Raw genomic sequence first — 16,427 nt, 5'->3', positions numbered from 1 at the left:
CATTCCTTTAAAAACCCCAGGGCAGAGACAGTCAGGGCCCGATGGATTAGGATCCAGGCCCTTCCGAGGGTACCCTGTATTTTCTGTTTCTCTCCCCTCTTTACTTCTAATATTTCCTGCTGCTCCTACTCTGGGGGAAAGTGGGGATGGGATGGCCCCCCACAGGGAGCAAATAATAAAAGCTATTTTTAAAAGTTAATAAATGTAACATTCAAGTTCTTGGGTATCTTGGTTTGTACACATTAACTCAAAAGAAACATTTTTGAGTTAGGAAAATTTGAACATGGCTGGTATTAAATGATGCTAGGGAGTGTTACTATTTTCAGAAATACTTATAAGAGAGTAGTTTGAAATGTAGTGTTCTTAGTCAGTAGTGGTGGTGTACATCTTCAATCCCAGCACTCGGGAGGCAGAGGCCGGCGGATCTCTGAGTTCAAGGCCAGTCTGGTCTTACAAAGCAAGTTCCAGGATAACCAAAGAAACCCTGACTCAAAAACCCAAAATGTGTGTGTGTGTGTGTGTGTGTGTGTGTGTGTGTGTGTGTGTGTGTGTGTGTGTAGTGTTCTTATCCACGAGAGAGGTCTATAAGTTAAGTGGCATGATATCTGAAACTTTTCAACTATCGCAACAAACAAACAAACAGGCTGGCAGATAGAATCAGCGTGGTTAGCAAACATCAGTAGCTGTCGCAGTTGGGGGCAGTTCCCAGGAGCTCGTGCTAATAGTGTCTTTTGTCATAGGATAATTGGTAATGAAAGTGCTGCTATCACAATTAGGCGTGCAGAGAGGGTCAGAGCACTGTTGTTCACATGCCTCAGTTACAGTCCTACGATGCTCAACTTCAGGGTGAGATTTACCTAAAGAGAAGTCTCTTGCTTCAGGGCTCAGGAGTGAAATGAAGTGACGACAGGAATTTCGGATTACCTTTACAACCACTCTCGTCTTCTCCCGTAATGCAGTCCACTTCACCGTTGCACTCATACTGCTCCGGAATGCAAACACCCGACTTACAGAAGAAAGCTTTACCTTGGCAACCTGTGTCAACACAAGCAGAAGTTATTTCCACTCTTTACCATCAAGAGAGGTGGGGGCTGAGGCAGTAGCTCAGTGGTAGCATACCTATGTGAAAGGCCCTGGGTTCAGTCCCCAGTACACACATAGACTCGTGTGTGCAAACGTGCATGTGTGCGTATACATACACCCCATATGCGTGCACACATATGAAATGTTTTGACATTTTTAGTCAGAATAATGATCATGGGGGATTTGGAAGGTGGTTTATCCCCACCTTTGCAACACAGCTCATCACTTTGATCTCCACATTCATTGACCCCGTTGCAGACACTCTCCTGAGGAATGTGTTTTCCGTTCACACACTGGAAGGACTGATTGGTTGAAGAATCTGTAAAGCAGGGATCATCTTTGTGACATTTATTTACAGATTTGTAGTATAACATCCTTAACACATTACAGGATACAGGGAAAACTAAGATAAAAATATGACTTCCAGAAATGATATAAAGGAGTGGGCATGATTGCACATTTCTCTAATCCCGGCACTGTGGAGGCTGAGACAGAGGGATCACTGCAGACCTGAGGTTAACCTGAACTAAATAGCAAGATCCCATCCCTTAAACAAAAATAAGTTAATACATTAAAATGAAGGAGCAGCTTACAGAATGGCAAATACTTGCCAGTTACACATATGATTAATTTTAATACAAAAGATGATATTGATATTAATACAAAAGATTAATATATAGAATATACAAGACTTTTTTGGAAATCAAGAAAACAAGCAACATAATCAGAAAACAAGCTATGGAACTGAACACAGAGTTCTCAAAAGAAGAAATTCAGGTGGCTGATAATCACTTTAGAGAGGGTTAAATGTCATTAGCCAGAGGGAAATTCAAATTAAAACTACTTTGAGATTCTACCTTACCCCAATGGAATGGCTGTTAGAACCAAGTCAGATGACAAGAAATTCTGGTGAGGATTTGGGGGAAAGGGAACCCTTGTTCACTTCCGGTGGGAATATAAGTTGGTGCAGCCACTATGGAAATCAGTGTGGAGGTTCCCTTTAAAAAGCTAAAAATATGCTGGGTGGTGGTGGCACACACCTTTAATCCCAGCACTCCGGAGGCAGAGCCAGGCAGATCTCTGTGAGTTCGAGGCCAGCCTGGTCTATAGAGTGAGATCCAGGACAGGCAACAAAACTACACAGAGAAATCCTGTCTCACCAAAAAAAAAAGCTAAAAATAGAATTTTCATGTGACTCAGCTAGATCACGCCCACATGTATATCTAAAAAACTCTATACCTTATGATAAGGATACTCCCACATCTGTGTTCTCTGCTGGTCTATTCACAATAGTTAGGAAATGGAATCGGCTTAGTTGTTCATCAACTGATGAATGGATAATGTGGTATACATGCACAATGGAATTTTATTCAGTCATAAAAATTAAATTGCATGGAAATGAAAATGTTTATGCTAAATAAGACAGTCTAGGCCCGGAAAGACAGATGCTGTATCTTTTCTCTCAAATGTGAATTTGAATTTCTAAATTTCTGTGTGTAGGTTGGCATGAGTGTCAGTGGAGGCCAGGAAGCAAGAAAGGAGCCATGGGGTGGTCGGAGGCAGCAGGGGAAAAAAACAGATTGTGAAAAAGCCATATAGAAGCCTACTTTATAAGCTAGTTAAAAATAACAAAAAGAAGTTGGCACAAAGATATCCTACGTAGGTCGATAATGCTACTCTCAGACTTATGAAATTGTTTTAAATGAAAACCCCTGCACTAGGCGTGGGAGACCTCCCTATGAGTTTTTGGTCAGAGAGGTCCCAAGGAACTCCCCAAATAGTAAAGACTCCTGCCATTATTCTTGGCTGTTCATCATAACTAGATTGTAAGGCCCTGTTGATGATGACACCACACTTTGTCTGCAAGCCACATAGAAATCAGGCTGGATCTAAGCTGTGAATTTCCTCCTCGATGGCTAGCTTACATGGTGCCAGAAAGTGCTATGTAAGCTGCTGGGGAAGAAAACGTACCAACAGTCTAGTGGGGACTCTGCATACTATAATATCAACCGTCTAGGCAAGATACGTCCACTGGTGTGATAGTAGCCTGACTATTTGGGGGGCAATCACCAATTACTGATTGGATTGAGGCCTACTTTGTAGGAGGGACTACATGCCTGGTACTGTAAGCCAGGTGAAATCTCTATGAATGACAAGTCATAGACCCTAGGGGAGAACCTTCTTATAATCGTTTGAATAAGAATGACCCTCATAGGCTCATATATTTCAATGCCTGGTCACCAGGGAGTAGAACTGTTTGAAAGGATGAGAAGGATTAGGAGGTCTGGCCTTATTAAAGGAAGTATGTCACTAGGTGTGGGTTTTAAGGTTTCAAAAGCCCAAGACAGGCCCAGTCTGTCTCTGTCTGTCTGTCTGTCTGTCTCTGTCCCCCTTTCTCTCTGTTTCTCTCTCTTCCCTCTGTGTGTGTCTCTCTGTGTGTCTGTCTCCGTCTCTCTCACACTCTCTCTCTGTAGCGCTCAGCTATTTCTCCAGCATCATGTCTGCCTGCATGCTGCCATGTTTCCTGCCATGACGAAACCTCTGAACTGTAAGGAAAGCCCCAATTAAATGCTTTCTTTTAATAAAAGTTAGCCGGGCAGTGGTGGCGCACGCCTTTAATCCCAGCACTCAGAAGGCAGAGGCAGGCGGATCTCTGTGAGTTCGAGGCCAGCCTGGTCTACAGAGGGAGATCCAGGAAAAGTGCAAAGCTACACAGAGAAACCCTGTCTTGAACCCCCCCCCCAAAAAAAAAAGAAGTCATGATGTCTCTTCACAGCAATAAAACCAGTGACTAAGATATTACTACTATCATGTGCTAAATGGTCATATTGTCCAGATACCTTCAAAATACTTGTTTATATCCATGGACTAGTGTGACTCTGCCTTGGGGCAGAGACCTCCTCTGTGATGTGGATGAAGGTTGATGCTGCAGACACTTAGGTCTGGTTAGTGTGCTGAGAACAGAAGTGGCTACGGAGTGCTCAGCCATAAACAGGACATATCTCCATCACCCTCTCTAAGGCCGAGGGACCATTGCAGATGAGGGGATGGAAAGAAAGTGCGAGCTGGAGAATTGGGAGGAGTGCTGAGAAACACTGTCATCCACATAATGCAGTAGCTACACACACACACACACACACACACACACACACACACACACACACACACTCACGTACATGCACACATACTGCCAGTAGTTCCTCAGGAAGGAGTGTGGCCTTGTAGACACCTCTTCTGACCATGAAGAAATGCTGAAGGACCTGTGTGTGTGTGTGTGTGTGTGTGTGTGTGTGTGTGTGTGTGTGTGTGGTTTTCTTTGGTAGTGTAGGCACTGGTGAGTTGCTCATGCTCCAAAAAAAAAATAACTCCTTGCTTATGCTTATACAAGCAGCCCAAACTAAACTTACTGTGGGGAGGGGTGAAGGAGGAGAGCTGGGCACGTCTTTAACCCCAGCATTTGGGAGGCAAAGGCAGGCAGAGCTCTGTGTGTTCAAGGCTAGCCTGGGCTACAGAGGGAGTTCCAGGACAACTAAGGATACATAGTAAGACCTGTCTCTCAAAAAAAAAAAAAAAAAAAGTAAAGAAAGCAAAATGGAGACTTGTTGGCAAGAAGAAAGGGTTCACAGGGAAGGGATAATAATAGAGGTTACTAGGGAGTAATTTAATCACAAAATATTGTATATGTGTATGATTATTAAAACTAAAAACCAAAACAATCTGAAAATAAAAATAAAACAAATCATTAAGTGTTCTAGTTACTAGGACAGAGGATTCCGGAGCCTGGAGTATCACCTGTCATGGGGAACGACTGTTCACTCCTATTCTTTTGCTCCTGCACTAACCCAGCCTCCACTTTTTTGGACACACAAGGGCCAGACATTTACATGTTCTAGTACTTTGCTTTTCTTAGAACTAGAAAGGGTATAGTTCTGGTCTTTGGCCCCATACATATGCCAAAATATTTCTAAGTTAGGGGAGAGAAACAATGCAGCTGTGGTTTCTGGGGAAACTGAGGCAATGAGGTAGTCACTTAAGCATTTTTAAAGAACTATAATGATATACATAGGATTTAATGCTCAAAGAAGTGCCAAGGTGTCTATTTATATTTAATCAACGTATTTGCTATAGTATTTGAGTCCATATATTCAAGGAAGCAAAGAGGAAGCAGATAATTTTGCTTCCACAAGGGAACCTGGGTGACAGGTTTCGAGTGACAAAAAAAGAACAATGGAGGTCACAAATATAGCTTCTTGTGGTTGTTTGAATGTAATTGCCCCCATAAGGTCATAGGGAGTGGCCCTATTAGGAGGTGTGGCTTTGTTAGAGGAAGCATGCCACTGTGGATGTGGGCTTTGAAGTTTCATATATGGTCAAGTTATGGCCAGTATCTCAGACCACTTCCTGTTGCTTGCAGATCAAGATATATTAACTTTTAGCGCCTCCTACAGCACCATGTCTGCCTGCATGCTACCATGTCCCGCTACAATGATAATGGACTAAACTTCTGAAACAGTAAGCCACTCATTTAAATGTTTTCCTTTATAAGAGTTGCTATGGTCCTGGTGTCTCTTCACAGCAATAGAAACCCTAAGTAAGACAGTTCTAAACCCCAAACTTAACAGAGGTATCATTGTCTTCTTGACTGACAATTGCATATCTGTCATTGTTTACTTAGTATAGGCATTTATGAAAGAAGCAATCTTGATGGAAATACTCTGCCAACCTGCATCCTTTGTGTAACACACTACATCGGCTAAGCCCTGGTAAGTGTTAGTTCTTCTCTTGGTAAAGATGCACTCCGACAAACTGGTCTCTACTCCCCGGCAACGTACATGCAGGCATTCAGTGGAGTTGATACGGAGACTTCCAGGTATATTAAACCGTCTTTGTATGACAAGAGCACCCCTGTGAACAGAATGAGTGAAATCTGATGGGGGAACAATTCAACTTTGTGTTAATAACCTTATCATAGGAAGTGAGGGGCTACAGCCATTTTTCCCCAAAAATGATTTACAAATTATAGGAGACACTAACATTCTCCTTCTCTTTGCCTTAAAACCTTCACTTGAACCATAATCTGGGTTTTGTAACGATGAACTAAAATAATCAATTTCAACCAAGCAGTCAGAGTTGAAAACATGGAGTCTTATTTTCCAGCTTTTACTAAGGAAGAATGCTTCCTTTACATTTGATGTTTCCTCCCATCAGAGAGGGTCACACCTGACTTCGTATCATGTTATTACTTTTTTCTTCACAAAACAGAGTGGATTGCCTTGATCTGAGGATTCTGGAAGTATACGTCAGAAACTGTTAGTACAAACTTCCCATCTTTTCTTTTGAGGAGTCTTCACATCTGCCCCCCATTTTGGAACCCTTACCTGGTTGATTTGGGAGGCCAACTTGTTTGAACTCTAACAGTTTTGTTTGGTTTTTTACAATAAACTACCTCTTTGTTTCAGCCTTGATAGTATTGAGGTGGTATTTTGGCATCTCTGAAGATGAATTTTGGTTGTCAATTTTTAACATTCTTTTTAGGAAAGCACACTGATGGCTGTGTCTGTGAAAAGGAACATTTCCAGAGGGAACTAGTCATGAAGACTCTGACCTAATGAATAATTTAATCCTTTGCTGTGTTCATAACATGATAGCCTTATTTCGAATGGTCAAAGGGTGTTGTCTTATTGGAGGAAGCAGGTGAGTAGAGGCATATGCTTAGGGTCCCTTGTTTCCTGTCCACCACGAGTATCCTCTGCTCCACACATTTCTACCCCCTGATAATCTGCTCACCACTAGAAACAATGGACCTGGTCATGACAGGCAGTTCTCTGAAACTGAGAGCCAGAATACACAGTTCTCTCTTATACTTTTTTTGGTCAGTGCAATGCAAAAAGCAATTAATATAATGCTATTCTTTGAAGTCTCAGTGTGTTCAAAATAGGTGAAAAGAAGCTTCTCTGTTTTACCCGACAGTCCAGAAATGATGACTCATGGTGAACTGTTATTCTAGGATATTCAATTGCTTCCTGCTTCTCCTTATAGAGGAAAATAGGTTAAAATTAAAAGTTGAGCAAAGATGCATCAGAAAAGGAAATAAAAATAAAATACTAATTGCAATGTCAGGAGCAGATTAACTAGAATGAAAGCAAAAAGAACAGAGAAGTATTTCTAGTTTCTCTGAGTCTACAACGAAGATTCAGAATAATCATACCAAAAAACAAACAAACACACAAAAAATGAGCCATTGGGGGCAAATTGAGAAGTAAATATGAAAACTTCACATCTAAAATTATTTTTAAAAATATGATAAATAGTGCTGAGGTGTAGTTTAGTTGGTTGTGTGTTTGCCTAGCTGGATTTCAGTTCCAACACTGTATGAACTGGGTGTGGTGGCACAACCCTATAATCCCAGCATTCAGGAGGTGGAGGTAGGAGGAACGAAAGTTGAAGGTCATCCTTGTTGAGTTTGAGGCCAGCCTGGGCTACATGAGACCCTGCCTTAAAAACAAAACAAAGACGATATAGTAAATACCAACAATCCTCACTGGCTGAAGTCAGAGAAGTCTGTCCAAGAACTTAGGCAATTTATGGCAAAAGACAGTTATCATGTAGTTAAAGACCGAGAGTTCACCACTAGATGGAAAAGAGAGGTTGCAGGCCCCAAGTATGAAAAATCAGAAGTATGCTGTGGCCCACTCAAATAATAAAGGCCCACTCAGGAACTCACAGCAGCTGTGGTTATCTGCTCAAGATCTACACCAGGTCAAGCCAGGAAAAATATCCAGAATGGGTGGAGGGACTCCTGAGGCCCTGCCCCTAGCTGAGAAGCTATTGGCAAGTGATAGCTCCTGGGGAAGGGGCAGTCATTTTTCTTTGGGGGTGTAGCCACTAGTGAGTTGTCCATGCTTCAGTACGTGACTCCACCCATGCACATATTGGCAGCATTAAAAGGACTCAGTGGGTTATAAAATATGGGAGAAATAAAAAGAAAAATATATGGTGTTGGGAGGAAGGAACTGAAGGATCAGTTGATACAGGGACAATATGGATGGATATGACTAACATATATAGTAGACATGTATGAAATTCTCAAAGAATAGTATATTAATTAATATATTTAAAGAAGATAAAGACAGAAAGAAAGAAATGGAAAGATTTGAGAAAAACAGTTAACAGCTTGCTTATTGTACTGGATATCTATTTCATAGACCTTTGAATATAAGTATTTAAAAATAAAAAAACAAATTTCAACAAATGCTTAAAAAATAATAAATGGGGTTGGGGATTTAGCTCAGTGGTAGAGTGCTTGCCTAGCAAACACAAGGCCCTGGGTTCGATCCTCAGCTCCAAAAAAAAAAAAAAAAAAAGAATAATAATAATAACGATAGAGGGACATTCTGTGACAATATAGTTTAAGTAGGAAATCAATAATAAATAGTTAATTAAAAGAAAACTAATGTATTCACTTGGAAAAGCACAAAAGAAACTTCAAAACTGCATAAAAATTGCATTAAAAATTAGGATATGTTATGAATAACTTATTAATAAAATGTTACTTATGGAAATATAAACATAAATGTTATTTATGTTATGAATAACAATAAATAAAATGACACTTATAGAAACATAGAGAGTATAGATGAAGCATTCCCAGAGGGAAATGTACCTTCAGTACATCTGTCAATAAAGTAAGAGTACCTGCAAATGGTTTAAGTTAAGCATTCAACACAAACCAGAAACAAATCAGAAGGGTGGGCTGGGGCTGTACTGACTCATGGACATGAGGCCCTGGGCTCAACCCCCGGCACTGTCCCCTTAATATAAAAATAAAAATAAAAATAAAAAAAATAATAATAATAATAGGGAAATTAAATAGGGAAATGGCATAGTTAAAGATAGCAGCAAAGAATAAGGATATAGAAATAAAGAAATAAGAGCATTTGCAAGTACAAACATCTCTGCAAGGCTAACAGGATAAAAGGGAAAGGCCATAAATAAACAATATGAGATCTGAAAAAAATGGACACCACTCTAGATGCATGAACTCGAACAGTCAGGAGTGTATTTGAGGGTGTAAAAGTCTCCACAGGATCTGTCCAGAAGCATGGTGCTCTCTGCTCACAGAGCTCTCACAGCTGGGCAAACTCAGACACATTCAGTGCTCAGCACAGTGCTGGGAGGTGGGTGGTTAGATTCTCAGCTTACATATAAGGGCATTACAGCCCAGGGAGATTAACCAGTCAGAAAGAAAACGGCTGGAACAATGAAATTAATTGTCCAGCAACTCCTCTGAGACAAGCACTCACTGTTGAAATCCAAGGTCAAAGCAGGCTACATTGGCTTCTGTCATGCTCCAGCTTTTTTTACATATGAACATTTTCTCATCTTGGTCCACAAGTTTGACTTGAACAATTCCCTCCGCATCTGTAGATCCATAACTTAAGGAAACATTAAATTTCCCTAAAATAAAAAATCAAAAGGTTGGACAGAGAATATTTCATTTATTTTCTTCCTTTTTAACTTGTCTTTATTAAAATACCTAACTTCAGATTTACTTTGAACATCATGATGGTTTTAACAAATGATAAGCTATTATTTTATGAGTCCTAATCGTGTTAGTGGCCATGTTGTTCATTGGCATAAACCACTAAATTCTCATACCAGCTCTTAAAGATAAAGTTATATTTATCTTCAGTTGAAGACATGAAGCTGAGAAGTGGGATTTGCTTTACTAACCGTAGTGGTTTGAATGAGAACAGTCCCTCAGAAGCTCATCTATTTGAACGGCTGGTGGAACTGTTTGGGAAGGTGGAGGAAGTGTGTCACTGGGTGGGAGGTGAGGGTCCAAAAGTCCATGCCAGGCTCAGTCAGTCTCAGTCTCTGTCTCTGTCTCTGTGTGTCTCTGTCTCCCTCTCCCTCCCTCCTTCCCTCCCTCCCTCCCTCCCTCCCTCCACCTTGCAGATAAGATAAAAGCTCTCAGCCTCTGCTCCAGCACCATGCCTGCCTGCCTGTTGCCATACTCCCTCCCTGCCATGAAGGTCTTGGACTTACCCTCTGAAACTGTTACCGAGTCTCCAATTAAATGCTTTCTTTTCTAAGTCACTTTGGTCATGGTGCCTCCACAGCAAGAGCACAGTAACTAAGACACTACACTTTTCTAACGTTACTCCAACACCCACCCGCTTAGAAGGAAGGGAACAATGGAAGACAGCATCTGAAGGATCTCTGCAGTCTCACAAATGTAAAGAATTCAGTGATTCAGGAGAAAAGTGATGCTGAGCATGTCAACCGCTGCCTTCTTGCCCTTCAGCAGGTAGTAGAGACTGACCCAAAGGGGAGCCTCATTCCTCTGTGCACAGTACCTCACCACTTTCACCACTTTTACCTAAGCACCACACAATTACTAAGCTACTGTGAGCAGACCTGGAGCACGGTACCTTTAAGAGGGATGTCTTAAGCATTCCTGTCCAAATACAGCGTGTGAGATAACTTTGTATCTGAGGACAGAGCCTGGGCTTACTGGGATAGCTAAACTGTAATAAGTCTTTGCCTGTGCAGACTTTGCAAAGAGCCTACATGCTTCCTTTTATTTACTTCCTCCAAGAGTCTCAGGACTTACAGACTGCTGCTGTTCATACTTTACAGGTGATGGAACATGGGGCCTGGAGAGGTTACTAAGTGTGTCTGTCACTCAACAGCTGGGTAAGCTTACAGGAACTTGAAATTAAACTTGACTGGCAGTGAGGTCCCTACTCTTATAGACTTTATAGATTCCTGGGCTGCATGCCAGGATCCTAGCTGCCTAGTTCCATCAGGCCCCTGGACTGAGTGTAGACAAGCTCCTGCCTTGCCTTGGTCCCAGGCCAGCAGTGTCTCCAGCTATCCTTGGATAATCAGTGTCAGTGGGGTGGGGCCTGGGTAGGGGGAGGACAGTGTTGAGGGGACAGACACTAGAGACATTACTGAGGTTAGATTTCCGGTGGGTGAGCTGAGGCCAGGGCAGACTGTCTCAGTACCAATCTCATGGCAATTGTAAGCCACCTAACAAGGGTGCTGGGTTCTGAGTTCTGCTCTGGAAGAACAAGAGCTCTCTTAACTGCTGGGCCACCGCTCCCGCCCTCCATAGCAAGACTTTTCATGGAACTCTGAAACAATTGTGTGGCCCGGTGAACAGTCCCTTCAAGCAAGTGGAAGTGAGAGTGAGGACATTCTGAAGGGCCGAGCAGCAGACAAGACAGCAGCACCTCAGAGCCACGGGGACTCAAGAAAAGGCTGTGTTCTGGTGACCCCTGGATTATTCCAGATGTCACTTCAGTCACTACTACCTAAAAATAAACGGTGGGTCATGGCCCTCCACGGAGTTGCTTAGTTGATTGTGGATGGCAAAAGTTGGTTAAAAGGTTCCTGAAAACACAACCAAAAGTTAATCAAAGATCAAATGTGTAGCTGGCAGGTGGTGCACACTTTTAATCCCAGCACAAGGGAGGTGGAGGCAGATGCAGGTGGATCTCTGAATTCAAGGCCATTCTGGTCTACAGAGTTCCAGGACAGTCAGGGCTACATAGAGAAACCCTGTCTCAAAAAGAAACAAACAGAACAAAACAAACAAACAAACAAACAAAAAAGAATAAAAGGGGGAAAAAGAGAGGAACCATCATATGTGTGCAACGCTCTGAGGCGTCTCTAGCAGTGCGTGACCCTGTTGCTGCATGTGACTTCACAACATGCTCTCTTTCCACAGGGCATGCGCCATGCTGGGCAATGTGGATGCGTGCTGCCTGAAATACCCTGGTTCAGATCCAAGGCCACTGGGACATTTTTTTTTACTGTACAGCATTGAGGGGCTCTAGAACCAAAATACTGATCAACTCTGAAAAACACTGAAGATTATGCCCTACAATGTCAAATATTCAGACAGGATTAACTCATGTTAAGTACATCCATCTCATTAGAATGCAAATTTGCTTTCATGTTTAATAAATGGTAAAATTATACCCATATCAAAAACATTTTTAAATCACCTTCTTAAAATCATTAGCCAATATTTGATTTGTAGCCCTTTTCGTATATGCATATACTCGGAGTCACCTAAAAATTCTCCTGAGTGAAAAGGGGGTCATGAGTGGAAACAAGTTTAAGAAGGCCTTGTGTAAAGATTTGTCATTAGAATATGTCACAGAGGAAGCCTTTGTGACAGGAGGGATGGCTTGCCATTGCCCTCTCGATAGAGTGACTTGGTCACACCCGTCTTCCCTACCTTCCTCTGTGCACGTTCCATTATTTGAGAACTTTGTCGCTGGATTAAGACATTCAAAACTCTTCTGGTGACAGTACGTGGGGAACTCCCTTCCGTTGGTGGCACACACTGGGGTGCCGCTCTTGGGGCACATGTAAGGGAGTTTGCAGACACAGGTTCCGTCGACACATTTCTGCCATGGCTGGCAGAAGACTTTGTTACAGGAACGGTGCGTGTATTTGTTCAGCAAGCACTTCCAGTCCACCAGATCTTTCCGAGGCCGTCCCGATGTGAAAGTGCGCTGTGAGCAGGGAATAACAAACGAAAGCTTTTTGTGTTCTCGAAATGTGAAGAAGTGAAGGAAAAGAACAAAACAGACCCAGCCAGCAGCATAGGCCAGTGGTTTCACGAATCAGATGGACCTGCCTCCTAGCCCCAGTGGTGGGTACTTTGGGCACGTTACCCTCTTGAAGAGTGAATGTTCTCATCTGCACAGTGAGGGTAATGTCCCCTACTTTTAGCGGTTTCACTGGAAGGATTAGAAGCAATATCAGTAATGGTTGGCAAGTTCCAGGAATGCAATTAATTGAGCTATTAGAAGGCCCGCATAAAAGTGGGTCTTGGAAGAGATCAGTGAATCTCAGTGCCATGGTAGAGAGTAACACATCTGATGCTGAATACATCTCACAGGATTAATTTGAAGCTTGGCATTTATTAATCCTGTTAATTAAATGCAAAACCGCTTAATGAACTACTACTGCACGGGAAAACCATGTTTGTTGGTATGGAAAAACACGTTTATGTTTTGAAGTAGAAATAGAGAAGGCTTCGGCTATTCGGGGCCAGCCACTTGTGTGAAACTCATCTGAGGGTCGGACACTACTTCATTTCTTCATGCCGACACCCTTTCCCTGTCTCAGGACTTGAACCTCAGCTGCGGCACCCTGCTGTCATTTAAAATGACCCATCACGTCGAATGCACTGTGCCAGGTCCAGGAAGGAGAAATGCTCTGCTCTGCACCCTATTTTAAAAAAATTCCCAAGAAGCAGGGCAGATGTTGCTCCCTCTCTGGAGCCCTCGCCCATTATCTATGGGGCTCTGGCTTTTTAGCTATGAATGCTTACGTGCTATCTTTGTTGAAATAAGTCTTGTGGACTGCTTATTTCTGGGCCTCCAATTCTCTATTTTTTTGGAGAAACAGACCACAGAGGAGCTAGCAGGCAAGAAAATGACATGCATACAGGAGAAGACGCAAACATTTCAGGTCTTGCTGACAGTTGTGGTACAAGGCATACAGTCATTTTCATTTCATTCCTCAGCACTCCCTCTCCCTTGCAGCAAGGGGTAGCTCCCTACCCTTGGACTCTGGGCCTGGACATGTGACTTTGACTAACCAATGGGAAGTTGACTACTAAATAAGAGAGAAAGGCCCTTCCCAGCTGAGCCCATCATAGTTCAGTTGGTTCCTGTTCCGTCTACAGATTTGTGTACTAAATAAGTTTATACCAATGATATTTTGAGGTGATCTAATTATTATGGCATGATCCAACTGGCACAATGATTTCCTTGGAAAACACTAAGGAAAGTAGGTAGAAAGGTCACAAAAAGAAGCAAGATGAAGCTTTGTCTCTTTTTCTGAAGAGAGTAAGTGACCTGGATCTCAAGAGTAAACATCCATCCCAGAATCCTTCCCAATGAAAGAGTGTTGTTAGGTCCACTCACTATAACTTAATTTCTCTCACTGTGGTCTTCAATTGTAAGCTCTCTCACTGGGTTGACTGGTCCATTCAGTTTGCCTCATCCTTAAGGGAGAGCCCATGGAAAGTCATGGTCCAAATACCCCACAACTTCTTACCCAGCAATTAGTATGATTAGATTCAAAAGTAGAACATCCCTTTATTAGTACCAAATAATGAACTGTTTCAACTTACAGAGGAAGTTCAATATGGTCTTTATTGCTTTGGCTGGTATTTATTATTATTATTTTTAAGTAAATATTCCTCCTTTCCCAGAATCAGAAAGCCATTGGCACTTGTGGAGAGATGACTGAACGGTGTGGGCAGGAAGAGTGGGTCTTGCATACTTATCCTCAATTGCTCCAAAGAAACAGGATGTATTGTTTTTAAATCAACTCTATTATTTTTGCTTTGGGGATTAAAAAAAAAATCATTAACCTAGTTCTTGTAGTTTTCCAGAGGTCAGTAGTGCATACATGAGATCCCCTGACCATTGCAATTTGCATCTAATGGCCCCATCTGAAAAGCAATTTAATTTGTTCCCTTGTCTCACTGCTGTAAATAATGCTACAATAAATTTACCTATTAATATATGTCTCCCACTGTGCTGCTTATATCTGTCAGACACACATCTGGAAGTGAAATGACTGGATCTAAAGAATAAACAGCTTTAATACTGGAAGGTATCACTCAATTTTTCCCAAGAGAGGTGAAAACCTCCCAGCATTCTGTTCCTGCTGCCTAAACTCCTATTTCCATGTCTCTACTCTCCGTCATAGACTTCTTTCCCTTGGGAACTGTAAGACCAAATAAACACCTCCTTTTATAAATTGCCTTGGTCACGGTGTTTGGCATTTATTTATTTATTTATTTATTTATTTATTTATCTATCTATCTATCTATCTATCTATCTATGATCTCACTATGTAGTTCTGGCTGTTCTATGTTGGGGGATATTCAATCACACTGTGAACCCGAGTTTGCATTTACATTAATTAAATAAAATTAACCTTCGGTCAAGAAGCTGAGTTGGCAACTAGTTGACAGAAAGTAATCATAGAGCATCCAAGGGCATCTGGAAGAGGTAGAGAGACACACCAGGAGTAGTAGGGAGGGGTTTTGTTTTGGTGGAACAGAAGGACGAGTTTTTTGAGAAATACCAGAAAGGAGAAAAGGTTAGCTAGTTGCTACTCAGCCTCTCTGAGCTAGCAGGTTTTCACCCCAGCCTTTGAATCTCGAGTCTTATTTAAAATAGAATGGTAGAGATTTAGTTAAAGCTATCTTTAGTGGCAGTGACAGAACCTGAATGGCTAAGCTACTGCCAGAGAAGCAGGCTGCTAAGTGTGGAGTTGCAATTGCTGGCTGAAATAGCAGTAGATTAAGGTGCAGCCACTGTGCTGAAGATAAAACAACAGTCCTGGAACTCACTATGTAAATGAAGCTGGCTTTGAACTTGCCTCTGCTTCCCAAGTGCTGGGATTAAAGGTGTGCAACATGTCACCAGAAGGTTATGGTATTTTAGTACAGCATCAGAAAAGTAACTATTACAAGTCCCAAGGCAAAGCAGATTAAACAAGTAGAGCTAAACAAAAACAGTGAGGACCTACAGAGTTCTTAGAACTTTTGAAGCAAATAGATCATACATAGATATTGATACAGAGACAACAGAAACGGCATAGCTGACTTTCATTGGTGGTCTAGTTTGGTTTCTGTTACTGTGATAAACCACTGATCCAAAACAACTTTGGCTTACAGATTGCAGTCTATCACTGAGGGAAGCCAAAGCAGGATCCTAGAGGACTGACTCAGAGACCACGGCAAACATTTCTTACACTTAGACAGCCTAGACCAATCTGCCCAAGGGATGGTACCTCCCACAATGCACTGAGCCCTTCCCCATCAATCACCAGTTAAGAAAATGCCTCACAACATATGTCCGCAGGCCAATTTGTTGGAGGCAATTCTTCAACAGAGGGTTCTTTTTCCTAGTGTCAAGTTGGCAACCAAGGTGAACTATCATTAATTGGCTAGAGTACCCCCAAAAGATAAAATAAGTAGCAAGAGATAGATAAAGCCCTACGGATGCCAGTGTTTCAACTGGTCAAATCTGCCTGTAACGTTTTCAGTAGCAAGGACCAGGTTTAAGAAAGAACGGCGCATCAAAAGATGAAATTAGCAGGTGCATGGATCAAAGACCATTTAGTCACTTGCCACAAGGAATAACTAGACCTATGATAGAAAACCCTGGCCTATGGGCGGTGGTGGCACATGCCTTTAATCCCAGCACTCAGGAGGCAGAGGCAGGCAGATCTCTGTGAGTTCGAGGCCAGCCTGATTTCCAAAGCAAGTTCCAGGAAAGGCACAAAGCTACACA

At 42.1% G+C, this 16,427-nt stretch overlaps 1 protein-coding gene across 1 annotated transcript in view; it reads right to left on the bottom strand.

Annotated features, from left to right (window-relative positions):
* Cfi (complement factor I) overlaps positions 1 to 16,427 on the bottom strand; it is a 52,640-nt gene that overhangs the window by 17,966 nt on the left and 18,247 nt on the right. Inside the window, exons 2-6 of the mRNA XM_036191381.1 lie at positions 12,338 to 12,617; positions 9,387 to 9,540; positions 5,807 to 5,988; positions 1,289 to 1,402; positions 925 to 1,035 (exon numbers count right to left, since the gene is read on the bottom strand). Coding sequence (XP_036047274.1) covers positions 925 to 1,035; positions 1,289 to 1,402; positions 5,807 to 5,988; positions 9,387 to 9,540; positions 12,338 to 12,617 — 841 coding nt within the window. The remainder of the gene's footprint in view (positions 1 to 924; positions 1,036 to 1,288; positions 1,403 to 5,806; positions 5,989 to 9,386; positions 9,541 to 12,337; positions 12,618 to 16,427) is intronic.

The sequence above is a fragment of the Onychomys torridus genome, chromosome 6 (assembly GCF_903995425.1).
Source record: "Onychomys torridus chromosome 6, mOncTor1.1, whole genome shotgun sequence".
NCBI lineage: Eukaryota > Metazoa > Chordata > Mammalia > Rodentia > Cricetidae > Onychomys > Onychomys torridus.
Note: the sequence above shows the minus strand (reverse complement) of the source record. Positions and strands in the feature narration are given on the sequence as shown.